Source organism: Cervus elaphus, chromosome 4 (assembly GCF_910594005.1).
Source record: "Cervus elaphus chromosome 4, mCerEla1.1, whole genome shotgun sequence".
NCBI lineage: Eukaryota > Metazoa > Chordata > Mammalia > Artiodactyla > Cervidae > Cervus > Cervus elaphus.
This window is the reverse complement of record NC_057818.1, coordinates 4,752,269-4,779,843: the sequence shown is the minus strand read 5'-3', so window position 1 is coordinate 4,779,843 and position 27,575 is coordinate 4,752,269. Positions and strand designations below refer to the sequence as shown.

The 27,575-nt window shown below is 39.6% G+C and overlaps 2 protein-coding genes across 4 annotated transcripts in view; both read left to right on the top strand.

Moving 5' to 3' along the window:
• Nucleotides 1–332: 332 nt before the first annotated feature.
• Nucleotides 333–27,575, top strand: part of LOC122691512 (craniofacial development protein 2-like) — a 41,123-nt gene continuing 13,880 nt past the window's right edge. For all 3 annotated transcript variants that reach the window (XM_043898072.1, XM_043898074.1, XM_043898073.1), the window contains exons 1-7: nt 333–536; nt 12,508–12,625; nt 13,741–13,960; nt 14,271–14,395; nt 20,553–21,521; nt 22,035–22,154; nt 25,157–25,276. In XM_043898072.1, coding sequence (XP_043754007.1) covers nt 473–536; nt 12,508–12,625; nt 13,741–13,960; nt 14,271–14,395; nt 20,553–21,521; nt 22,035–22,154; nt 25,157–25,276 — 1,736 coding nt within the window. In that variant the 5' untranslated portion in view covers nt 333–472. The remainder of the gene's footprint in view (nt 537–12,507; nt 12,626–13,740; nt 13,961–14,270; nt 14,396–20,552; nt 21,522–22,034; nt 22,155–25,156; nt 25,277–27,575) is intronic.
• On the top strand, nt 26,562–27,461 carry LOC122691515 (small ubiquitin-related modifier 1-like). The gene has a single exon (XM_043898077.1). It carries the CDS (start codon nt 26,672–26,674, stop codon nt 27,008–27,010), a length of 339 nt encoding a protein of 112 aa, XP_043754012.1. The 5' UTR covers nt 26,562–26,671; the 3' UTR covers nt 27,011–27,461.

The window sequence follows — 27,575 nt, the reverse complement described above, 5'->3', positions numbered from 1 at the left end:
ACCCACCACTGGTTAACTTAAAATTTTCACTCTCTGAGCATGTCTGGGGAAATAACCCCAGAAAGCACCGTGAGTATTGATTTTGGGGGGGGTGGCTATTTTCACAAGTAAGCGAATTCAATAATACCAACCAGTGACTAACGAAGGGCAGCTGTGTTCCCATAGGCAAAACAAATTTTCCTTAAGCAGATACACTAAATCAAAGCCGCTGAGCTCTGAAGACTACAAGTCCTAGCATGCACCGCTTCAAGACGAAGCCCGCGTTCCGCCGACCTCCATATAAGCGTCAGGTCCGCGGCTTTGGCCCGGAAGTGGTGCTTCTCGACCTAGCGCCGTTTCTCCGTGTGCGCACGCGCCGCTGGAGCCGCCGCCATCCCCGTCGCCTCCGCGCACTCCGCGTTTTTACCGTCTCCCTAGAGCTTTGCCGTTGGAGGCGGTTGCTGCGGCACCGTAGGCCCCGCGCGGCAGCAATATGGAGGAGTTTAAGTCCGAGGATTTCTCCGTCTCGAAGGAGGACGAGGATTACGCGCTGTCGGGTGAGCACTTCTCTTGAGGCGAGAGGCGACGTGCCCCGCCCCCGCCTCGCTTGAGGCTCGCTTTGCCAGGCGTCTGTGGGCCCGGTGGGAGGGTGGCGAGGTTCTCAAGCGGCCTTGAGCCCGCACCGCGCGGCGGGGTGGCCCCAGTTAGAGTACCGGGACCTTTCCCGCTGCTGCTTCTCTGGGCCGTGTTCGGCCAACGCCCCCCTCTCAGAGGGCGGGAACCCGCTAGTGAGCTCGACCGCTAGCGGCGGTTGGGTATCGCGTACCGTCGCAACCCTGAACGCTTCTGAAAGGCCATCTTACGCAGACCTTCCGTCCCCAGGGAATTGCTAGCATCACGACCCCGATACATCATTTTCCGTCCTCCAAAGAGATATGGTGGTTAAAAGTTCACATAATGATGCCCTTTTGCTTCTTTGCAGTCTCTGTACTCAGCCCTTCATAGACCTTTGTTTTATTGTTTTTCTGTGTTGCCCAAATCTTGGCGCTCTGTGCACCTTGCGAACAGAAATAGGCAGACGAGTTTTGGAGGAAAAGGAAAGAGTGGCTTTGTTACTTTTGCCAGGCAGAGGGTTAGGGCAACACGGTAGACCAGCGCGTCAAGAACTGTGCCCCTCTCCCTGGTGAGTACGGAAAGGTCGTGTAGTCAGGCAGGAGTTGGTGAGAAAGGATCAAGGCAGTAACCGTCTAGTATTCTTCTGCAAAGTTTCAAAAAGGTTGCTGGCGAGATTAGGGTGTGGTCCAGTTTGTCAGTGGTGGTGAGCTTCTCTGGTCCTTTAATCTTGCCTCAAGTGGTTTCTTTGCTATTCCTGCTTTGAATAGCAAGTGTTCTGCTGTTTGGAAATGAGAAAAGGTCATGGAGACTGGAGTCTTGTCTGTAAGAAATAGGGGACAAAAAGGCCTCTGTGCCCAGGAGTCCCTAACGGGCCTGCTCGGCAACGTGTATAGGCTTCTAAAACAGATCCAGACCAAAATGTTACCCATACCTACCCCTTCTGTCATCCTGCCCGTTCCCCAGACTCCCGCATCTCATTAGAAGTATCTGCTGGCACAGTTGCACTGGGTCAAACAAGATTAAAAAAAAAAAAGCCTGGAGAGTTGTCCTTGTTGATTCACATTCTTTTGGTCGAGCCAATCATTACATTCAGTTTGAGGCTACAGCGAAGATGAACTTCTGATCACTCCGTCACCAGTATGGCTCTTACTGAGCTACCATTATCAACTAAGACTTGCCATAGTTTCCCCGCTCCTTTCCTGCGTTAGATTCTTTTTTTTTTTTTCTTTTTCCTGAGTTAGATTCTTGTCCATCAGCATTGTGTGTGCTACGTCCCACTCTTTGTGACCCTATGGACTGGGGGCCCGTCAGGCTCCTCTGTCCATGGCATTCTCCAGGCCAGAATACTTGAGAAGGTTGCCATGCTCTCCTCCAGGGGATCTTCCCAACCCAGGGATGGAACCCCAGTCTCCTGAGTCTCTTGCGTTGGCATGCAGTTTCCTTACCATTAGCACCATCTGGGAAGCTCTTTAAATATCTGCATGATTATTTGAAAATTAGTTTTCATTTTAATCAAAGTTAACCATGAGCCTGCTAAAAATAGTCAAATATTTCTAAAAGAATTATTTTGAAACTGAACCATTTACATCACTTCTCCTCCCTGTCCATCCTCCCCTGTAGAAACTGCTTTCTTCTTTTAAAATTTGATATTTCCATCGTCTGTTGACTTAACCCATTCATGTTAGGTCTTCTTTTAACATCTCCTTGAGTCTTTCACCTCTCTGCCAACACACACTTTTTCTCCTTCAGATTGTTCCCACTTCCCGGGCCTGCCAATGTTCCTATGTCAGTTTGGGTTAGACTATTATTAAGTGTTTCTTTTTTTTTTTTTTTTTGTAATGACTTTGTGAGCCTCATGTAACTGAACCATCTGGTATATGCAGCTACTGCTTTTCCTGCACTAGTTTTCTCTGGAGTTAATAATTGCCATTTTGTTGTTGTTTAGTCATCTATGTGCTCACTACTGATTTGATCCTAAACACTCACAATTGTTTAAATCACCTCCCAACATATTTAGATTTATTAGATAATCATTCGCTATTTGGAAGTCCGTCTTTGTCTTCTCACCTGCTCCATCCAATTTGTCTTGGTTTTATCATTTTGAAACCTAAAATCTTCCATTGTGACCACTACTTTGGATGTTTCGTTTATGTCCCTTTTCTCTTAGATTCCCTGTTTTCTTGGGTCCCGTGATGTCTTCTTTCTTGGTGTGTTCCACCAAAAATAAGAATTAATCCTCAAATAACTTCTTGAAGAAAGATGCACGTTAGAAACTTTTTTTTTTTTTGAGGCCATGACTATCTAAAAATAACCAGGTGACCCTCAAGCTTGATTTGGTATGAAATTCTGTATTCTATAATTTTTTTTCCATTTATTTTTATTAGTTGGAGGCTAATTACTTTACATGTATCTATAATTTTTTATCTGAATTTTGAAGGTATTCCTCCATTATTTTCTAAGTTTCCAGTGCTTTTATTAAAAAAATCTTGTTGCTAGTTTTTACTCGTTTACATAAAATTTGTCTCTAGACACGGATAGAATCTTGTCTCTGTTCCTGATACTTCCCAGTGGTTTCCTATTCTCCAGTAACTTTTAAAATTTGGGGGGGGGGAACAACAAAAAATTTAGGGGGGACAGTTTTCTTCATTTTTTTTTTTTGGAATCATCATCATTTATGTATTGACTCTTGCTACACCTTATGGACAGGTGCTTCTGTTGAGTTTTTTTCTCTTTCCATAAACTGTCCCTCAGTTTCTTTGTGCAGCCTGGCATTGGGATTGTTGACTGGGGATGGCCAGGTGGACTGCTCTTTCCACAGTGACTTTGAGGTTTTTAGAGGAGGTGTTGGGAGCAGTCAGAGCACACTATGATTGGTCGCACGTCAGCAACCCTTCACCTGTTTGACACTGTAGACCAGAAACTTCCAGAAGCCACTGGGGAGTGTGTGCTTTGTTTTCTTGCTGTCCTCATAACCAGGGTTGGGCATCAAAATATTTTTAATTTTGAAAAAAAATTTTTTGAAAACTTATAAATAGCATCATGTTCTGTTTCATGAGTGGAGCATCTCATGCTTTGTGGACAGTGATTATGCTTTAGGCGTCTCACCTTCTGAGATGGCCCGAGCTCTTTGTCTGTGTCTCTCCCTCACTTGCCAAGGTGCCTCCATCCCCTGGGGCCACTTTGGCCTTTGGACACAGTCGGCATTCTGTGTATGGAATGTGTATCTCTAAATACATCTGCTTATCTATCAAATAATAATGATAATAATGTTCTAAATGTTTCTACTTTTAACTTATGTACAAGAAAATTCACTCTTAGAGTGTTCTGTGATTTTTTTGACAAATGTTTATAGTTATGTAACCACGAGTGAATTTAACAGTTCCAAGGCCACTCTTACCTTTCCCTACCCCTGAAAATAGTATTATCTGTGTATAGAGAGTTTTATTTCCTCTTCAGTAAGCATAGCTTTTATTTCTCTTGCTAGCCTATTGTACTTGGTACAGTTCCAGTGTGTATTGAATAGGAGTGGTGAGTGTGGACATTCTTGCCTTGTTCCCAGTTGTAAGGAGAAAGTATGAGTGTTTTACCATTCAGTGTAATGTTAGCTACAGGTTCTTCATAGATGCCTTAAGCACTTCACATGGTTGCCTGCTGCGGTTCATGGGGTCGCAGAGTCAGACACGACTGAGCAACTGAACCGAACTCATTACTTAGTCACATTACCAGGGCTGTGTAATTATGCAGATTTTTTTTTTTTTTTCAATATTTTACAAATGAAGAGACTGAGGCACCCAAAGTTACTCAGCTAGATAGTGGATGGGCTGGGATTTGAATCCTGGCAGTCTGTGTATACTGCCCCTCAGGCCTCTATTCTTTATTTGCTGAGAGGTGAATTTTATCAAATGCTTTTTCTCCATCTATTGCTTGTGTGGTATTTCTTTTTTAATCTGTTAATGTGGTTGATTTTAAATTCATCCCACCCCACCCCCATGAAACTTACTGGATGTGTTATTCTTCCACGTGACTGGATTTGGTTTGCTAAAATTTTGTTGAAAAGTTTTGTGTTTGTTTATAAGTGATGTTGGTCCGTAGTTTTCTGGTAATTTCCTTGTCTGATTTTGGTATCAAATAATGCTAGCCTGATAAAATGAGGAAACAATCTGTTTCCTCTAAGTTGTTTTTTATTCACCCTAGGTGTTTGTCTTGGGCATTATCATGTTAGACACATTCTCTGATTTTTTTCAGTAATTCTTAGTTGTTTGATTCATGTTTAAGCATGGAAGACTGAAAAGGTGATGCAAGCTTTGAGTCTTTGGACAAGATTTGTTCATTTGCTATAAAAAGTGCTGAGGGCTTCCTTGGTAGCTCAGTGGTAAAGAATCTTCCTGCCAGTGCAGGAGACCCGAGTTCAATCCCTGATACGGGAAAATCCCACATGCCCTGGAGCAGCTGGGCCCAAGCGCCAGCCTGGGCTCTAGAGCCTGGGAGCCACAGCTCCTGAAGCCCTGGCGCCCTAGAGCCCGTGCCCTGCCGCGGAGAGGTCACTGCTGAGAGAAGCTCGCACACCACAGCTAGGGTAGCCCCTGCTCCCCACAATTTGAGAAAGCCCGTGCAGTAGCAAAGACCTAGCACAACCAAAAATAAATAAAAAGAAAAAAATGCTGAGTCACTACGCTGTACCCTTGAAACTAGTATTATTAATCAGCTGTATTTCAATTTTAAAAAGATATGTTCATTTTGTGCTTTTTTGTCTGTAGGGATGTTATTCTGTTTCTTCTTCTTACAGTAACCACATGGAATTTAATTGTAGTTTCTGTTATTGTATAGTTTGAAATTTGCTTTTCTCTTATCAGTGCGATTGAGTCTTTTTTCATGTTTAAGACCCAGAGCCACGTGCATCTCTTTGTCTAAACTGTCTGCAACATTCACCCAGTTTTATGAAGAAAAATAAGTTTATAACAAAAGTGCATGAAAAAAACACAAAAGTGCGTGAACTTTGTTGAAAATTAGAAAATGCAGGCAATTAAACATTAAAAAAATCAGAATTACTACATTCCCACCACCTAGAGATTATCAGTATTGATTTCTTAGTGAAACCCACTCTTACCTTTTTCCTATTCCCAAGTGTTGTTATTAATATTTGTATTTTTCCCCAACCTGAAATCATACTTTTTTCATGTTTCTTTGCAACCTGCTCTTTTCAGTGAACATTCTTTCCTTGTCCATTTCAGTAAACTTTGAGCTCATCTGATAAACAAACCATATTCAGGTTTTCCCGGTTGACTCAAAAATGGCAATAGCATTTTTGTTTAAATCATGGTTGAGTTCAGGACTACTTGTATTATCCATACTTGTATGGATACTTGTATGCAACTACTTGTTGCATCCTTTACATCTGTTTTAATCTAGCACACACGTTTCTGTGACATAGATTGGCATAGGAGACCAGGCTGTATGTCCTGTGGAATTTTGTCTGGTTACTCCCTCATGGTATTAGGTGATTCCTTCGTCCCTTGAATTTCCGTTAAATTCAAGTGAGTGAGTGAAAGTTGCTCAGTTGTGTCTGACTCTTTGCGACCCCATGGACTGCTCAGCCCCTGGAATTCTCCAGGCCTGAATATTGGAGTGGGTAGCCTTTCCCTTCTCCAGGGGATCTTCCCAAGCCAGGGATTGAACCTAGGTCTCCCGCATTGCGGGCAGATTCTTTACCAGCTGAGCCACAACGGAAGCCCAAGAATACTGGAGTGGGTAGCCTATCCCTTCTCCAGGGGATCTTCCTGACCCAGGAATCGAACTGGGGTCTCCTGCGTTGCAGGCAGATTCTTTACCAACTGAGCTATCACGGAAGCCCATGTTAAATTAGAAGTTAGATCTAAATGCTTGGTGGGTTGAAATAAAATAATTGTAGCTAAAAAAAAAAGATTCATAGCTGATATGTGTGTTTCATAAGGCATAGTATCAGAAAACAAAATACCTGATTAATTCCCATAGTTGTGACTTGTGGAGCAGAATGAAGAGAGTTTGATCCCTTAATTGTGTAATTATTTTTTCCCTTGGAACTGGAAAGTGTTTTGTGTTATATTAGGTTGGTGCAAACATAATTGCGGTTTCAGACTGAATTTTAAATCATAGCTAGGCTCAGATATCTTTATTAATCGAAATAGGAACCGTTACAATCAACACATTTTTGCCAACAACAAATAAGTTTAGTTATTCCTATAGCATAAAAATCTGTGCTTTGGGATTCAACGAATTCTTGGAAAGCATTTTCTGAATCCTGCTGGTTGTGGAAGCATTTTCCCTGCTAAAAATTGTCAAGATGCTTGAAGTGGTAGTCACCTGAAAAGAGGTCAGGTTATGACTGAGGAAACAAAACTTCGTAGACCACTTCGTTCAACTTTTGAAGTATTGGTTGTGCGATGTACAGTTGGGTATTGTCCTGGAGAAGAATTGGGCCCTTTCTGTTGACCAATGCTTGTTGGAGGCACTGCAGTTTTCGGTGCCTTATATCTATTTGCTGATAATAGTAATCAGATGTAATACTTTAGCCAGGATTCAGAAAGCCGTAGTGGATCATACTGGCCGCAGAGCACCAAACAGTGACCATGACCTTTTTTTGGTGCAAGTTTGGGAAGCACTTTGGAGCTTTTTGGTCCAACTACTGAGCTGGTCGTTAGCAGTTGAATATGATCCACTTTTCATCGCAGGTCACAATCCAATAGAAAAATGGCTCATTGTTGCGTAGAATAAGAGAAGATGACATTTCAAAAGGACAATTTTTTAAAATTTGCGGACAGCCTATGGCACCCACTTATTGAGCTTTTCCAACTTTTCAATTCGCTTTAAATGCCAAACGACCATAGGTGGTTGACCTTGGGCTCTTAGGGAACTTCTTGTATAGTTTTAAGAGGATCAGCTTCAGTCATAGCTCTCAGTTGGTCGTTGTCAACTTCCGATGGCTGACTGACATCTCATCTTCAAGGTCTCCTTTGCAAAACTTCTTGAATCACCACTGCATTGTATGTTTGTTAGCAGTTCCTGGCCCAGATGTGTTGTTGATGTTGTGGGTTGTCAACATTTACAACCTGCTTTACAATATTTTGAACTCAAGGAAATCGCTCTAATTTTCTTTTTGTGTAACATTTCCATAGTCTAAAAGAAGTATACAGTGAACAGCAAGTAATAAGTCATTAGCCCAAAAAAGGTGAGAAATGTGCATTAAAATGATGTATAACATGACCACATTCATTTAATGTATTCTAAAATCAAACAGCAAAAACAAAAAAAAAATAAATAAATAAATAAAATCAAACAGCAAATTTCAGATTACTTTTGCACCAACCTAATAATATACTTAATTTTTAAAACTTAAATTGTCTTTAACCTTACATGATAATCTTTGGTTGAATTACTACCATCATTGTGGTGAGAGAGTGAGTCTTTTTCTAGTTTTGTGGTTCTTTTGCATTTATTGGTTGATGATGTTGGGAAAGTGCAGCTTTTCCTCGTCAATTGGGGTAGGATAAATATTTAATTCATTTCTCTTAATTACCAATTTTCAAAATTGGGAATAATCTTAATGGTAACCTAAAATGGTGCAAAGTATTTTTTCCTGTCTTCTGTTAATTTGTAATTGTCATAAAGGGGTAACGGTATTTTGGGTTTGTTTTTTTTTTTTTAATCAATTCAGTGTGTTTCAGTAACAGTTATTCCTTTTAATGGTCTCGTCATCACTTTTGGCCACTAAAAGTTCTTTCAAACTAGATCTTATATCTGTTTAATGTGACCCATTATACTTAACTTCCTTGTTTTATGTCACAGCAGAATTTCCCCATTTCACCTTGTGTTTTCCTTCCCTCAAACCCGAAATTAGCTGCACTTTTTGGGGAACCCTTTTTGTGTAGAGTCACATGAAAGAATACAATCTGAGCTTTAAAGAAATGCTCATTGCTAGTAGAGTGACATTGCTTCTGTGCTGTTTCAGTGTTCACTGTTCAGAGCTATAAAATATTTACCTTAAAAAAATGTTAAGAGTTCTGAATTTTTTTCCATGTAATCAGGGCTTTAAATTTTTTTTTTTTAATTTTAGTTTAATTTTTTTTAACACCAAAAACATTTTGTATTGGGGTATAGCCTGTTAACAATGTTGTCATAGTTTCAGGTGAACAGTGAAGGGACTCAGCCATACATATACATGTATTCATTCTCCTGGAAACCCTGCTGGCACATAACCCTGCCATCCAGGCTGGCACATAACATTGAACAGAGTTCTGTGTGCTGTACAATAGGTTTTTGTTGGTTATCCATTTTAAATACAGCAGTGTATACATAACCTTCCAGAAGTCCTTAACTATCCCTCCCCGGACCCCTGCAACCATCAGTTCATTTTTTAAGTCTGTTGAGTCTAAGAGTTCTGAATTTTAAATTCAGCTTTAACATTTGTTTTCACTTAATCTACTTGATTTTACAATGGTGTCATTTCTCTTACTCTGAAGATCTGGGTTCTTAACATTATTAGCATAACAACTTCCTTCCTTTTATCTATATTATAAAAGAAGTAGTTTCAAAATAACAACACTGATGTTACTTCTCATAATAGAACTTTTCTGGTCTTTAACCTTTTGCTAAGGATATACAGTCAAAATACTGTTTCTGAAGTCCTTGGAATAAATCCTTTCTTAGTGGGTTGTGTTATCATTTTGGTTATGTTTATATATTTATTTAAACTTTGTGTAATTTAAGAGATTTTCAGAATCCTGGCGAGAGATAAACACAGAGAACTCTTGCTTCTGCCACTGCCTACCCCACTGTGTTCTGCCCTGGCCCTTAGAGATGGCAATTTTCCTTAGTCTTCTGTATTTCCTTATCGTTTTGCCTTTTTAGACTCTATTAGTATAAAGTACCCGTGAACTTCCAGATGTTCAAGCTGGTTTTAGAAAAGGCAGAGGAACCAGAGATCAAATTGCCAACATCTGCCGGATCATTGAAAAAGCAAGACAGTTCCATAAAAACATCTATTTCTGCTTTATTGACTATGCCAAAGCCTTTGACTGTGTGGATCACAATAAACTGTGGAAAATTCTGAAAGAGATGGGAACACCAGACCACCTGACCTGCCTCTTGAGAAACCTGTATGCAGGTCAGGAAGCAACAGTTAGAACTGGACATGGAACAACAGACTGGTTCCAAATAGGAAAAGGAGTACATCAAGGCTGTGTATTGTCACCCTGTTTAATTAACTTATATGCAGACTGCATCATGAGAAACGCTGGGCTGGATGAAGCACCAGCTGGAATCAAGATTTCCGGGAGAAACATCAATAACCTCAGATATGCAGATGATACCACCCTTATGGCAGAGAGTGAAGAGGAACTAAAAAGCCTCCTGATGAAAGTGAAAGAGGAGAGTGAAAAAGTTGGCTTAAAGCTCAACATTCAGAAAACTAAGATCATGGCATCTGGTCCCATCACTTCATGGCAAATAGATGAGGAAACAGTGGAAACAGTGTCAGACTATTTTTTTTTGGCTCCAAAATCACTGCAGATGGTGATTGCAGCCATGAAATTAAAAGATGCTTACTCCTTGGAAGGAAAGTTAAGACCAACCTAGATAGCATGTTAAAAAGCAGAGACATTACTTTGCCAACAAAGGTCCGTCTAGTCAAGGCTATGGTTTTTCCAGTGGTCATGTATGGATATGAGAGTTGGACTGTGAAGAAAGCTGAGCGCTGAAGAATTGATGCTTTTGAACTGTGGTGTTGGAGAAGACTCTTGAGAGTCCCTTGGACTGCAAGGAGATCCAACCAGTCCATCCTAAAGGAGATCAGTCCTGGGTGTTCATTGGAAGGACTGATGGTGAAGCTGAAACTCCAATACTTTGGCCACCTCATGCGAAGAGTTGACTCATTGGAAAAGACCCTGATGCTGGGAGGGATTGGGGGCAGGAGGAGAAGGGGATGACAGAGGATGAGGTGGCTGAATGGCATCACGGACTTGATGGACATGAGTTTGAGTAAATTCCGGGAGTTCGTGATGGACAGGGAGGCCTGGTGTGCTGTGATTCATGGGGTCGCAAAGAGTCAGACACAACTGAGCGACTGAGCTGAGCTGAACTGAGTATAAGGTAACACAGTACAGTGAGGTACCCACCACTGTCAGTTTGTTTTAAGTCATTTTACTCAGGTTTTAGGAGGAAGCGAAATTACATTTGTGTGTTCAGATACCTCAAGAGACTTTCACTTGACACTTGGTGTCTAAAACATGACTTTCTTCAGTTTTAGAACCCTTGTGTTGACTATTCTGTCGGCCTCAAATGCTTATTTGCCAGGTTTTCTTATGGCTGGCTCACTCTCGTCAAAGTTTTGCTTTCTTTTTTTTTTCAGTAGTGAATTTGTTTATTTTTGGTTGTAATGGGTCTTCTCTGCTTTTGTGCATGCTTCCTCTAATTTTGGCAGGCAGAGGCTACTCTCTACTTGGGGTGCACCGGCTTCAGTAGTTGCAGCTCTCGGGCTCGGGTTCAGTAGTTGTTGTGGAGTCTCCCCAGATCAGGGATCGAACTCATGTCTCCTGCATTGGAGGTGGATTCTTATCCACTGTGCCACCAGAGAAGTCCAGGAATTTTCTCATTATTTTTTTCATTTTCTGAAAAATTTTTAGTCATCTTTATTTTGTGAATGCCTCTCTGAGGCATTGATTATAAAGGTTTTTTTTTCTTTTTCCTAGTTTTGTTTCCTCTAAATTCCTTTGTTTTCAGTCTTGCCTTTGATAGTAGAGGCTTTCCTCAAGTGTTTAGTGGTCTTAGTTCATTGTGAGTGAATATTTAAAAGCTAATTGGAAGTCCAGGATTATTAAAAATAGCACTGTTTATAATGGTCCCAAACCAAATAGCTGTCAACAGAGAAATGAATAAATAAATTGTGGTATAGTCTACAGTAAAACAATATTTAGGGATGGGAATAAATATGCTACAATTCTATGCAAGGAACTGGGTGACTTACAAATGGAATGTTGAGTGAAAGATGATGTATGCAACAGTACATATTATAAGTTTCTTCCTAAAGCTTAAAAACAAGTAAAACTAATCTGTCATGTTAGACTTGAGGATAGCGGTTCTCAGGGGGATGTGCCTGGTGCTAGTGATTGCAATAGGGCACCAGGGGCTTCAGCAAAGCTGCTCATGTTCTGCTTTTCGGATGGGTCTAGTTACACTGGAGTGTTCAGTTTGCTTAATTTCATTGACCTGTACTTTAGCTCGTGTGCTTTTTGGTATGTTATACTTGCAATTAAAGCTTATGTGAAGTAAAAAGGAATAAATCTGGTTGAATCTGTGTGTACAGGATCTGTTGACAGCTACCCACAGAATGTGGTCAGACTGGGCATCCAAGGAGCACTTTTGTTGGGGACCCTGAATGTCACTGTCCAAAGGTGGGAAATCAATATATTTGCTTTTTCTGCTATGTCTAGCTTGAAGTCTTTAAGCCTTTTTTAAGCCTCTTTTATTGATAAGACAAGGTATGTTTTGTTTAGTTTGAAAGATGTCCAAGATGAGGTAGAAACATCAATTTCTTCTTTGAAAATTACAGGAGTAGTTTTGAAATTCCTGTTCATTCATTCAGCATATACTTCTAAAGATATGCAGATCTGTGATCTCATGGTATGTGGAGCATAGCAGAAATTGCAAACATTAAATATAAGTGGGATAAGTTAAGGACGGAATTAGGGACTGTCCTGGTGGCCTGGAATAGGGGAACTTATCATGTCTTCAGAAACAGGGAGGACAACCCTCAGAAAATTATCCTTTACTCTGGCGAAGAACAGAGGAAAGCACTAGACTTTTTTCTGAATGAAAATGTGTCATCTTGATGTCAAAAACTTTTATTCCTGTCTGTCTGACCACCCTCTTATGTGATTTCAGGTGGAGAGTGTCATGAAGATGCTGTAAATGAATTAGTGAAAGAAGGTGAAATAGGTGCTGAAGAGGAAACACAGAAAACCAAAGGGACAAAAAGAAAGGCTGAGAGCGTTCTGGCCAGGTGATGCTGCCCTCAAGGCCCTGCAGTCTGGGGCTGTTGACACAACCATCCAGATCACTGGCATTGGTCTGATGACAGATTTCTTGCTGCTAGAATTTCTAACCTTTTCTCATTGAGGGAAATATTTGGTGACATTTTAGGATTTAATTCTTATTCTCTGGAAAGCTTTAAAAATTTTTGAGCTTTAATTAAAAAAAATTCGTGTGTAATAAGTATGCTTCATTTAAAATGAAAAACTTTAAAAAAAAGGAAAAAGAAAATGAAAAACTTAGAAGTTCTCTGGCTGTCTAGTGATTAGGACTCTGTGCTTCCAATGCCATGGCCTGGGTTCAATCCCTGGTTGGGGAACTAAGAGCCTAGACGCTGTGTGATGTGCCAAATAGGAAAAGAAAAGAAAAACTCAATTACTAGAAAAATATGTACCCCATCCCTAGCCTTTGTTGCTTTGTGAAATTATGAAATTTCTCAAGTTATTTAACTCAGATAAGGGAATCTTTCAGTAGAAGTGTTCCTGGACATTAAAAAGTAGATTGTAGAAAAAGAAATTTGAGTATTAGGTGATTCATTTGAAGTCAGAATAGCATTAAGCAATTTAGTCTTGGGTTCAGTGCTTTTATCCTTGAGTTTTTCTGTATTCCATTTTTGCTATCTTCAGAAAATATTCAAGAAACAAGGCTTCCCACCCCTCACCCACTGAGAGCCCTAGGAAGAGACAGTGTAGATAAATCTGACAGTCTCTCTCATCAGTCAGTCTCAAAAGTCAAAAATATCTGGTGTATGTATGTTCTTAGAGCTCCCTTTTTGAACGTAACTGATTCTGTAAAGTGATTTTGGGTGTTTTCTTGGTGAGAATAGATAGTCCTAACTCAAGTAGAACAGCATATATTTTGATTCTAAGTGTTTTGGGAAAATGCTAACTGTAGGAGCTGGGTTCTTTTTTTCTTGTACAGAATCTCAGTTTACCTCTCACACCCACTGTATCCTGTGTGTTAATGAGTAGTCCCTGATTTAAAGTTTTCTGAGGTTTACAACATTATGTTTGGAATTCAGGAAGGGATAACTGAAATTATTTTGCCCATTTATTTTGTCTTTTCCTTGCGATTGTTGGTGATTAGGAAGAGAAAACACAGTGGCCTCTCACTACAACACGAGGACGAGGAGGATGCCAACAGGGAATCTGGAGGAAGTAGTAGTGAGAAGGAAGATGCAGCTGCAGAGCAGGAAAAAGGCGTTGAGTCAGAGGATGCCAGGGAAAAGGAGGAGGAGGAAATGTTGGCCAGCTCCGTCAGTGATGTAGAACCAAAATCAGAAGTGCCTCCGAGTACACAAGTTAAAGTAAGTTAATAGTTGAACGGGATGAATGTTTTTCAGAAATTCCCCAGATAGACTTTTTAAATTTGCAAACTCAGATTTGGGGCTTAACAACAGAACTCAGACTAGCGGCCTTTTAATATTAATCCTACCAAGTGGAAAGCAAAGTATTCCCTATAGGAGGAAACACAAGATTTTCTAATCAGGTCAGTTTTCAGTGAGAATTTAAGTGTTTAGAGATGAAACAAATGTTAAGAGTTGCCAGGAACAACACATTTGAGTGGAACTTTTAGTTTTCATTTTGTATCAAACTTAATACACTTCTTTTTCATAGACAGGAGAGGAGAATAAAGAGATGAGTTCAAGTAAAGTGGTCAAAGCAGAAGAACAAGAGAAACCTAAAGAACCAGAAGAAGTTAAAGTCACCAAGGTGTTTGATATTGCTGGTGAAAAAGTCAGGTAGGATGACATTTACAAACTTCAACCTGGTTCTTTTAAAAAGAAACATCTTTCTTTTAATAATATTTATTATTTGTTTATTGGCTGCACTAGGTCTTCATTGCTGCACCTGAGCTTTCTTTATTGAGGCAAGCGGGAGCTCCTTTCTAGTTGAGGTGCATGGGCTCCTCATTGGGGTGGCTCCTCTTGTTTGGGAGATAAGACTTAGTTGCTCTGTGGGATGTGGGATCTTCCTAGACCAGGAGTCAAACCCTGCATTGCAAGGTGGATTCTTTTTTTTTTGCAAGGCAGATTCTTAACCACCTAAATGGAACATCTTTCTAAATAGGGTTAGACATCTGTACTTGTACCAACCCATCTAAATAGTTTGGAAGAATTCTATTAGAACTCAAGGTTCTTTACTATTATAACTTAACAGTGGCTCCATTAATTATAAGGGAACATGAGAATGGTCCTTTAAGATGTGGTAATGTAGTTTGGGGGTATGACGTATGAAGTGGATGACTAAATAGAAACAAGAAAATGTAAGAGTTAAGCCTTATATGTTTGGTTCCACCTACTTGTTGCCATGCATTGTGACTTTGGCTGTTTCTCCCTTTATTACTTTCCTTAAAATTGGTGTATGTGAAAAGTGAAAGTTGCTCAGTTGTGTCCAACTCTCTGCCACCCCATGGACTGTACGGCTCTTTGAATTCTTCAGGCCAAAATACTGGAGTGGGTAGCCTTTACCTTCTCCAGGGGATCTTCCCAACCCAGGGATAGAACCCTGGTCTCCCACATTGCAGCGGATTCTTTTATCAGTTGAATCACAAGGGAAGCCCAAGAATACCAGAGTAGGTAGCCTATCCCTTCTCCAGTAGATCTTCCCAACCCAGGAATAGAACCAGGGTCTTCTGCATTGCAGGCGGATTCTTTACCCACTCAGCTATCAGGGAAGTCCCCAACTTTTTCATATATAATCCTCCCCCAAACCTTTGAATCAGGTGACAATTAAAAGTACTAAGAGACATAGACTAAGGATACCACATAAGCCAATTAGAATCAGATAGGTTCAAGATGGCAGACAAGTCAACTTCCACTGGACCTTGATCCTCAGGTAGCAAGCTGAGTGACACACCCAGAGGCGCCATGACAGTTCCAGGGCACCATCAGAAGACCAGAAAGTGGGCGGCGGCCCAGCTCCTGGACATCTCCACCCCTTCCCCAGAATAGTTGGAATAATCCTCCAACTTGTTAGCAGATGAAATTACCCAGCTCATGAAAGCTCACTGTGCCACATTTCTAGAGAAGTTTGATTCTGTTACTATTATCTCAATATTTTTTCAAGCGATTCATAGCTTTGTTACTAGTTTAGAAAAGCAGTATAGTCTTAATACTCTGGCTGTTCTGGAAGAGAGCCACATGCCTAGAATTTCTTCTTCCCCATTTATTTAAAATTATAATATGAAAACAGCAGATCTGTAAGATACAGCTAGATAACAGATGAAGTTCCTGCTTGCATAGTGATTTGACTTAGGTCTGTCGTGAAATGATTAGTAATAACTGTATTTTCAGAAGTCATCTTCCATGCTTTACCGGTAGTCAGTTCCAGTCATTTATCCCATCAAGTTATAATTAAATTTACGTTGTATTTCAGTGGGAAAAAGGAATTTCCTATATGTGAATTTTTTTTATGGAAATTACAACTCAGAATATTGTATGAAACGTGTTAACTTACAGGAACTGTTCTTCAGGCTTTCAGCTTTCACTCCTACTCTTATAATTTATTTGCTTTTGAAAAATATGTTGACCTGGTTCCATGTGTGAAAATACTAAGATCATCAGGAATACCAAACTGGGAATGCGCTTGTTGCCCAGATGTTAGGACTCCGTGCTTTCACTGCTGAGGACCTGGGTGTTCAGTTCCTGGTTGCAGGAACTGAAACCCTGCAAGCTGGGTGTCTTGGCCAGAAAAAGAAAAATACCCAAAAAACCCCTCCAAACCAAGCATATAGATGAGCATGTTTTACTGTGTAATTGAGATCTTTAATTGGGCACCATATGGTTATCATTTCTCTTTTGGAAGAAATGTTTATTCTGTATCTCATCATTCTTACGGCACTTTCTTCATAACCATTGTACCTCAACATATATAACATCCACTTTTATGATCAGCTTTCAGTTTATCAAACATAGCCTTTTAAATTTAATGCATTAGCTTTACATAAGTCATAGGTTTTACTACCTTGATAAGAATAATGGGGTTTTTTGTTTTTGTTTTTTTGTAGTAAGATGTTTTTCAATGAAGGAAGCAGTGTGTTGATTTGTGTTCTAACACAAACTCCTTAATCTAAACTGTTTCCCTGTCCTGCAGCTGTGTCATTGGAACTTATTCTTGCTAACACTTAGACTTCAAATCTCATCTGATGTTATGTGATCCTACTTTTACTTTAACTGACAGATAACTGTCAGTTCATGTTTGTCAGCAAGAAATGGATAAGAGACTCATTTATATCATACTCATGTTTAAATCACATATGCTAAAATAACTTGCCTATCAACAATAAACTGTCATTCTTCAAATTGTTTTGAAGAAATACTTTGCTAACTTTGTCATAGTTTCTTTATCATAACCCAGATCCTGAATACTTTAAGCCATGGTGTCACTGGAAAAGAACTGGTTTTAGTGCCGCATGATCAAAAACCAAGCCCACTGAATGAAGGCTCATAGACTAAAACCAAGTTTGACTTCACTAGTCCTTCATTAATGAAATGAGTCACTTTGGAGTCACTTCGATTAGCATCATGTGGTTTACTACTGCTGCTGCATCAGAAAAGATGAGGGTTTTTTCTTTTTTTTTCAGAAATGTATGGTTTGGTTGTTTTGCCACTAGAACTAAAAATAACACCAGTTTTATGTTCTTAGTTTACTTACTGAATTGTCAATTTTTAAAGTTCCACTTGATTGTTACAAAGTAAAAATATAAAGATAAAATGATTGTTAAAAATAACAATTTATACAGAGAAATGCTTACATTTTATCAAATTTCTGTGCTTAAATTGATAAAACAACCCTAAATTTTCATGCACACTGTAATGTGGTCTTCCTGCACATGAATGATACACTAATACCACATTGAAGCACCTTGCAGGTTTGATAGTACCTGAATTTGGTCTATGCTGTGTTTAATGCAATGAGTTCATTATTCATGTCCTGAATATTATGACATTGTCAAATTGTTACGCACGTTTTTAACTCTTTAACTCAAAATTTTTATACATCTTATCTTGGAACAATAGCAGATAGTTTTCCATGCTCACGTTTTTGTTAGCTTTATATACAGTTCTACTCAAATCTTTCCACAATTATTCCAAAATGTTCTTCAGAGCTGTGTGTCTTGTCCAATCCCAACGTCCAATCCGAGATTACCCTTTGCATGTGGTGTTAAGAGCCCATCTGTGTGGCAGAATGTCTCAGTTTCGGTTGTTGAGTTGTTTCCTCATGGTTAGCTTCATGTTAATCACTTGGACCATCAATACTACGTTGGTGATGATTTGTCCTCCTCAGCGCATCACATCATCACCTCCTGACATTGGTGCTGATGAGTTAGACCGCTTAGGTGATATCTGTCGGGATTCTCCATTACAAAGACAGTCTTTTCCTGTATAATCATTTTTGGTACCCATTAAATCTTAATGATGTGAATTAATAATGTATTTTGCTGCCAGAAATCACACTGGGAACTATTGAGTTGTCCAACAGAGGGTAGTAGAACACTGATGGTGAACCTCTAATGCTTTCAGTGTCCTAAAAAAATACACAGAAAGAATTTACTATGTCACTAGGAATACAATTTAAATACTGGAAATCTTTCTTGGTTTGTATTATTTCTCTTGTATCACATTGGATATCTAAGGAAGATTTATTATAACTTTACCATTGACTTGACAGTAATAAAGGCTGGTGAATAACTATTGTTATGAGAAATTATTAAATTTTCTGATCGAATGAAATTTAATGGATTTATTAATATTTATAAATATAGTTGACACAAATTTTTTATTTTTTCTTTAAAAAAATTTTTCCCCCTATTTCATTTTTTAAAAGCAAATGCATGGTGATTTTACATACCACATGAGTATCCGGAAAGCCTGCTGTTTCTGTCATTGTCTGAAGAGAGCAGCCCCATGTCTATCAAAGAAACAAATATGAATGAGGAAAAATCCTTTTTTTTTCCATAAATATACACACTCACATATTTTATATTCAAAAGTAATATATTCTCATTACTTTCAACACACACATTGCAGAGTTATATACTGTGCCAGGTGAAAGTTCTCTGAAAGTCAGTAGCATAATACATGTTAATTTCTTACTCGTGGGGAGGAGTCCGGTACAGGTTGGGTAACACTCTATCTTACTACTTAGCCATGTAGACACATAGGAGACACATAGACTTTAGACTTCCTGTGGCAGGAAGAGTGAGTAGATACATTTTCATTTAATTTGTCTGTTTTGAGAATGAAACTTGTGTCATCAGCCCTGCACTTTGAATCTAGGACTTCTGTGGTGACATATACTCTTCATTTCATGGGGATAATAATGTCAGGTTCTGGAAGAGCATAGGAGTTGGGAAATTTATGGCAACTATCTTTGGGAAATAGAATTTACTAAAGGATTCTCTCTAGCAGTGCTACTTCATCTCTAGATGAGAAAAAGTAACCTAGCCCCTTAGAAATTAGTGTTTTCATGCATGGGTTGTAAATGTGTTAGCTGTTGCTATAGGAATGCTACAGCCCATCCCAAAACATACTGGTATACCACCAAGCATTTTATTTGTTACACCTGTTTCTGGGTATCGAGGGTTCAGCTAATCTAGGCTTGTCTCCTAACTGCTGGTTGGGTTGAGACATGCAGCATGTGTCTGTCAGCCATCTGGGACCTGCAGCTCCCTGAGAGAGGTATTCAAGGGCAGGTGGAACAGCGCAAATGCATTTAAAGCTTCTTTTCCTGTCACATCAGTTAATGTCATTGACCGCTGAAGTAAGTCATATATCCAAGCTCAGCATCAGTGGGGTGGGGAAGTACCTTCTTGGACACGAAGAAAGACGTGAACATTTGGGGAATGGTATTCTATAATCATAAAAATTCTTCTTTTTTTAAAAATTCTTCTCTCTTTACTGAGAAGTTTACTTAGAATAGTTTTGTTGTTCAGTAGCCAAGTCATGTTCTTGTTCGACTCATTGCAGCCCAGTGTACTGTCCCATGCCAGGCTCCTCTGTCCTCCACTGTTCTGCAGACTTGGCTGAAATTCATGTCCATAGAGTCTGTGATGCTATCTAAACATCTCTTCTGCTGGACGCCCCTGCCTTCTCCTTTTTTGTGTCTTTCATTTTCCTAACATCAGGGTCTTTTCAAATGAGTCAGCTCTTCGCAACAGGTAGCCAAAGAATTTAGAGCTTCAGCATCATCCTTCCAATGAATATTCATGACTGATTTCCTTTAGGATTGACAGCTTTGATCTCCTTGCTGTACCTTGCTGTCCAAGGTACTCTTAAAAGTCTTTTCCAGCACTGCAATTCGAAAGCATCAGTTCTTTGACACTCAGCCTTCCTTATGGTCCAGCTCGCATATCTCTACATGATTACTGGAAATACCATAGCTTGACTACATGGGCCTTTGTTGGCAAAGGGATGTTTCTGCTTTTTAATATGCTCTCTAGGCTTATGGTTTCCCTTCCAGAAAGCAAGTATCTTTAAATTTCATGGCTGCAGTCACCATCCACATTGATTTTGAAACAAAATAAAATCTATCATAGCTTTCACTTTTTTTTCTTCTATTTGCCATGAAGTGGTAGGACTGGATGCCATAATTTAGTTGTTTTAATGTTGAGTTTCAAGTCAGCTATTTCATGTCCTCTTTCACCCTCATCAAGAGATTCTTTAGTTCCTGTTCACTTTCTGCCATTAGACGGGTACATGCATATCTGAGGTTGTTGATATTTCTCCTGGCAGTCTTGATTGCAGCTTGTGATTTATCCAGTCCAGCATTTCACATGATATGCATATGAGTGGTATTAGCAGGATGACAATATACAGCCTTGTTGTACTCCTTTTCCCAATTTTAACCTGTCAGTTGTTCCATGTGAGGTTCTGTTTCTTTTTGACCTTCATACAGGTTTCTCAGGAGACAGGGAAGGCCTGGTATGTCCCCGGAACATGAGCCCCCCAGATCAGAAGGTGGCCAGCATGCCACTGGGGAAGAGCAGAGGTCAGTTACTAATACTTCTAAGAATGAATCGACTAAGCGAAAGTGGAAACGACGTTCAAATGTGGTCGTGACTGGTGAAGAAAGTAAACTCCGATGCTGTAAAGAAGAATATTGCATAGGAACCTGGAATGTTAGATCTATGAATCCAGGTAAATTGGATGTGGTGAAGCAGGAGATGGAAAGAATAAACATCGACATCTTAGGAATTAGTGAACTAAAATGGACGGGAATGGGCGAATTGAATTCAGATGACCATTATATCTATTACTGTGGGCAACAGTCTCTTAGAAGAAATGGAGTAGCTATCATAGTTAACAAAAGAGTCCGAAATGCAGTAATTGGGTGCAATCTGAAAAATGACAGGATGATTTCAGTTCGTTTCCAAGGCAAGCCATTCAACCTCACAGTAATCCAAGTCTATGCCCCAACTCCCTATGCTCCAGAACCTGAAGTTTACCGGTTCTATGAAGACCTACAACACCTTCTGGAAATAACACCAAAAATAGATGTCCTTTTCATCATAGGGGATTGGAATGCAAAAGTGGGAAGTCAGGAGATACCCAGAATAACAGGAAAATTTGGCCTCGGGGTACAGAATGAAGCAGGGCGAAGGCTAATAGAGTTTTGTTACCAGAACAGGCTGGTCATAGCAAACACCCTTTTCCAACAACACAAGAGACGACTCTACACATGGACGTCGCCAGATGGTCGATACCGAGATCAGATTGATTATATTATTTGTCGCCAAAGATGGAGAAGCTCTGTACAGTCAGCAAAAACAAGACCTGGAGCTGACTGTGGCTCAGATCATAAGCTCCTTATTGCAAAGTTCAGGCTTAAGTTGAAGATAATACCAAAAACCACCCGGCCATTCAGGTATGACCTAAGTCACATACCTTATGATCATACAGTGGGGGTGACATACAGGTTCATGAGATTAAGAGAATAGAGGGGCACAAAAATTAAACCAGATTTTGGGCGGTCTTGAATGTGGGATTCAGCAGTTTGTATTTTATACTCTGAGTAATACTGATCCATCACAAGAACTTCGGTAGGGGAGTAACAGTATGTTTTTTTGTTTCTTTGTTTGAAGTCATCCTTCGAGGTTAAAGCAGTCATAGCCAGTGAAGATCTTTTTTAAAATTATTTTATTTTTGTTTTGGTTGCTCTGGGTTTTCAATGCTGCTCATTGACTTTGATCTTTGCGGAGAATGGAACTACTCTATAACTATTATAGTGCACTTTAAACATGAAGCTCAGCAGCTAGAATTTATAGAAAGCCCAGTGTTTTTTTCCTTGTTATTTTTGCCCTTTTCATGGAGTTTGTTTCTTTCTTTTTTTTTTTTTTTTTACCTTCTTATATACTTGATGGCTTCTTCTTTGATGCAGGGGGACTAATGAAGTGGGTGAGACCTCTCAAGAAGCGAAATCTGCATTCAAGCAAACTGAAAAGGACAAACCTCAGGCTAATGTCCCTTCAAATGAGTCATCCGTTCCCGGTGGGTCAGGGTGAGTACCATGTCTCAGGCCTAGGTGTATCTGGCACATTGGAGAAGATGTTTTCAGTACAAGGATGCTATTTGCCTATAGTTTTCATGCTTCTCTTTCTTGAGAGAAGGATTCTTTATGCTGCTGTTCTGCCTTTGCTGAAGTACTTGCCAAAATGAAGGGTGTAGAGATAAATTAGCCACAATTTTTTTGGTTGATTCTGAAAAAAGTCCTGATTTACATTGTTAGACACAGAGTTGAACAGGTAGTAGCCCTAATTTTAAAAAATAATTTTTGTATGAAAGTATCAGCAGTTCATCAGAACTTTTAGTAAGTTTTGAGTGGAGTACTTGCTTCCACCCATAAGGATCTCATAGGAATAGAAAAAGGTCAAAGCTGACTTAAGGTTTTATTAGCACATTATCAAAAGAACTCAGTAGTTTTTCTCCCTTCATATTTTGCATAGTACATCATTTCTCCTGAGAAGACAAGAATTCTTTCTTTGGAGGAAGGAATAATTTCTTTTTAACCTACATGCAAGAAGTAAAGCTGACAGGTAGGAGTAGTCAGGGCACTCACCGAGAAAGGGGAACACGGACCACGCCCATCACAGCCCTGATCAACTCTGCCTTCTGAGGTGTTTGGGCTACATGTGACCCATTGTTAATTCACTGACATTTCAGTCAGTTTGCCGCTGCTTTTTACAATTGCAGAGCATAGCAGCCTTCCATAGGAGGCAGTTCTGGGGGATGTGAGGTCCTGGTACCATCGGTAGTCCACAAGCAGAAGGTTCCTGGCACCTTTATTTCTGTTGTGTGGGCTCTGTTAGGCTGCTTGTGGCTAAAATCAGTTTAACTTTTGTATTAGATTCTTTCACTAAATGCTGCAGTCATAATGATCAAATCTTTGAACCATAGAAAATTATTTAAATTTAATTTTTCTGTTGACATTCCTAAATCTGGTATAAATGTTTATCAATAAAGAATTACTTCCTCTGGAGAAGAAAATGGCAACCCACTCCAGTATTCTTGCCTGGGAAATCCCATGGACAGAGAAGCCTGGTGGACTTTAGTTCATGGGATTAAAAATGTCAGAGAGTACTGAGCACACACATAGTGCATTATGAGGAGAGACCATAGGTGTGCCTTGGAGTTCTGCATTCAGAGCTGCTTTAAAGGTGTCATCCGCATAGTATGATTATAATGTTAGATTTCTAATTTAAAAAATAGATAAGCAACAAGCAAGAAAGGTTTGTTGTATAGCACAAGGAACTGTAGTCAATATCTTGTAATAAACTATAATGGAAAATAATTTCAAAAATAATATATGTGTACATGTACAACTGAATCACCTTGCTGTGCACCTGAAACATTGCGAGTCAGCTATTCTTCAGCAAAATGTATCTTAAGGAAAAAATCACTACCAGTTCTGTGAGCTAGATCTGGTTTTCTTTTTCAATGGCCAGTGAGTATAGTTGTTTCTAATAAAGTTTTCAAACTTCATATTTTTATATATATGACATAAAGAAGGCTCTAGAGAGTTTTTATTTGATTCTCTGAGTAGTACTGAGCCATCCCAAGAATTGAGTAGGAGAGTAACAGGATGTTTGCTTGAACTCATCCTTCAGTGTTTCCAGTGACGATTCTTTTTTTTTTTTAATTTTATTTTTGGTTCTGCTGGGTCTCCATTGCTGCCCACGGGCTCTCTGTAGTTGTGGAGACAGGAGGCTACTCTGTAGTTGTGCTCCATGGCGTTCTCACTGCCATGGGGAGCACCAGCTATAGGTGCATAGGCTTCAGTCGTTGGGGTTCTGCGCTCAGTAGTTGCAGTGCCTGGGCTTAGTTGCTCCAGCATGTAGAATCATCCTGGACCAGGATCGAACCCACGTCCCCTGCATTGGCAGGCCAATTCCCATCTACCGTACCACTAAGGAAGTCCCTGCCACTGAAGAATGTGAGTGTAAAACTCTCAAACTCTTTATTTTGTGCCAATTGTGTGGGCGAGCGGTAGTGTGATGGTTCTTAATGAGAAAATTTAGTTGTCATCCCAAGAACCCTAGAAGGAACAAAAGAAAAGAGAGAGACTTCTATTCCTTGCAAAACTGGGATTTATAGGATTTGTCTGTCATTATTCTGAATGACCTGTTTGAACACTCCAGGTAACACAGTGACCGTAATCTTGGACCCTCCGACAGATTGGCGTTTGAACAAAATTTTTCAGATATTTTTATTGACTTGGTAACTCAGGCAGGCATTTCCGTTCTTCATCTGAAATTTCCGAAGAACACATTTCCGTTCTTCATCTGAAATTTCTGGCATCATTCATATCTTTTATTTGATCCTTTAGGACTCAGTTTCCTTGAGGAAATTTTTTTTCAGTTTGAAATTAGACAGGATTCTCAGTCATGTAGCTTTCTTCCACTCCGAAATCACTGCTTGTTTATCTTCCGGTTGTTTAAGGTATAGAACAGGACCCTTCTTTAGAGAATTGCATATACTGTTTTTATATTGTTTATAGGAATTGTTTATACTGTTGCTTTTCTGCTTGAAATAATATCAGTGTGTTTCTCCCAACTACTCCACCTCCCTGTTCCCACTTTGACTTAAGTGTGAGCACTAATGTGCACGTGAGGTGCTGTGGGAGAGCCCTTCCAGTCTTCACTTTGGTGATCTCACTTGGGCTGTGATTCAGGGTGACGGTCTTGTGACAGAAGTAATGGAGGGGGTTTGAGAGATATCAGACTTCCATCTGCTGTTGTTTCATTGTTAAATTAATAAGGGCTAATGTCTTTATCTAGAAGTGTTATAGGAAACTTTGATCATAACGCTCAGCAGCAAGAATTTTTTTTTTATCCATTTTATTTTTTTTTAATTTATTTTTTAAAATTTTTTATTAGTTGGAGAGCAGCAAGAATTTATAGAAAGCACACTGATTTTTTTTTTTTCATGTTATTTATGCCTTTTTCTTAGATTTTCTTTCTTTGTATTCCTCCTGTATACTTGTTGTCTCCTTCCTTGGTGCAGGGTGTCTAAGGAAGTGGGTGAAACATCTCAGGAAGGGAAAGCTGTCTTCAAGCAAAATGAGAAAGAAGAACCTCAGTCCAGTGTCCCTTCAGCGGTACTATCACTTCCTGCTGGCTCAGGGTGAGTAGTCTAGTCTTAGGCCCAGGTGTACCTGCTATGTTGGAGAAGATATTTTCATTGCAAGGATACCATTTCCCTCTAGCTCTCATGACTCCTTTCCTAAGAAAAGGAATTCTGCTGCTGTTATATCTTTGCTGAAATATTTGCCAAAATGGAGGATACAGAGAACAATTAGCCATCGGCTTTTTGTTTAATTCTGACAAAGTCCTGGTTTACATTGTTGGCCACGGAGCAGAACATGTAGTAGACGACCAGGGAATTTCCCATTTCACTTGTTGCGTTTGTTCAGGGTTATAGAATAACTATATTTTTTGTGAGTGCTGAGACAAAAAATAGGCTCTTGGCTGAAACACCATGTTTTGAGGTTTCTAATCATTATATTGTTTGAAACTAATTCTTTTTTTTTTAATATTTCATCTCAGGTTTTTATTTGTGAGTGGTTGCCTACATGGAAAAATATTGGCATTTGTGTTGAACATTGTATTTTTTTTTTTTTTTTGGCTGTGTTGGGTCTTAGTTGCAGCACACAGAATCTTTAGTTGGGGCATGTGAACTCTCAGTTGCAGCATGTGGGATCGAGTTCCCTGACCAGGGGTGGAACCTGGGCCTCCTGCATTGGAGTGAGGAGTCTTAGCCACTGGACAACCAGGGAAGTCCCTGAACATTGTATTTTTTCACACTCAGCTTCTGAGATATTTTGCCAGCAAATGACTTGACTAGAGATGTGTCCACACTGCCCCACCTCCCAAGCTGCATGTCGACTTTTCCTTTTTTTTTTTTTAATGAGCAGGAAGGAAGGAGGCCCAACCATAAAAAGTAATTTCTGGATTCTTTGAGATGGGATTTTTAGGGAAAAGCATTTCATGTAAAAATAAATCCATATACAAATCAGCAACAAATATTCCAAGATAAGGATGTCTAGTTGTGCTATTACTCGTTGGTTTTTTTAAGTGAAACATTACTAGCTAAGGTAGGCAGATCATGTAAATAGTTATCATTAAGCCCTTATGTTTTCCAGGTTTTTAAATTGTGGTTAGCTCTTGATTGTTGAAGTTGCTCTGGTTTTAATAAAATTCTTATTACAACTTCAGTGCATACCAGCCTTCCTTAGGAGACCATTTTTTGGGATGTGAAATCCTGGTGCCATTAGGCACCACATGCAGAAACTTCTGTGTACCTGCATTTCTGTTTTGTGGACTCTGTTAGGCTGCTTGTGGCTGAAATCAGATTAACCTTTGTATTAGGTTCTTTCACTAAATGCTTCATTGAAAATGATCAAATCGAGCCGCGGTGTTGTGCTGTCGGGTAGAGAGACGGATTTGTAAACCCCGAAGCGAGGTTCTACCTACCCGAGGCCGCTGGTGTGCGGAGACCCCGGGGGAAGCCACCGTCACCATGTCTGACCAGGAATCAAAACCTTCAACCGAGGACTTGGGGGATAAGAAGGAAGGAGAATATATTAAACTCAAAGTCATTGGACAGGATAGCAGTGAGATTCACTTCAAAGTGAAAATGACGACACATCTCAAGAAACTCAAAGAATCATACTGTCAAAGACAGGGAGTTCCTATGAATTCACTCAGGTTTCTCTTTGAAGGTCAGAGAATTGCTGATAATCACACTCCAAAAGAACTGGGAATGGAGGAAGAAGATGTGATTGAAGTTTATCAGGAACAAACAGGGGGTCATTCAACGGTTTACATATTCTTTTTATTTTTTTTTCTTTCCCCTTAATCCTTTTTTATTTTTAAAAATAGTTCTTTTGTAATGTGGTGTTCAAAACAGAATTGAAAACTGGCACCCCATCTCTTTAAAACATCTGGTAATTTGAATTCTAGTGCCCATTATTCATTATTGTTTCTTTTCATTGTGCTGATTTGGTGAGCAAACCTCAGCCCCCTTCATATCACTCTCTCCTTTTTAAAAATTACATGTGTGCATAGAGAGCCCGCCTTTTCCAGGACTGTGCATTTGCAGGCTTGTGATAAATAAGATCAACTAATACAAGTGTTCCTAATGACTTTCCAATTGGCCCTGAAGTTCTAGCATGTGATTGCTTCACTCCTGGACTATGACTTTCAGTGGGAGATGGAAGTTTTTTGGAAAACAGAACTGTGGAAAAATGACCTTTCCTTAACTTGAAGCTACTTTTAAAATCTGAGGGTCTGGACCAAAAGAAGAGGAATATCCAGTTGGAGTCAAAATGACAGAGAATAATGACTAACTCCAAAGATGGCTTCACTGAAGAGAAAGCATTTTAAGATGAAAGAAAAATCTTGTCAGAAGATCCCAGAAAAGA

Bases quoted from the DNA above. Each gene is read 5' to 3' on its own strand.
- LOC122691515 (XM_043898077.1), top strand. From the start codon at position 26,672: ATGTCTGACCAGGAATCAAAACCTTCAACCGAGGACTTGGGGGATAAG.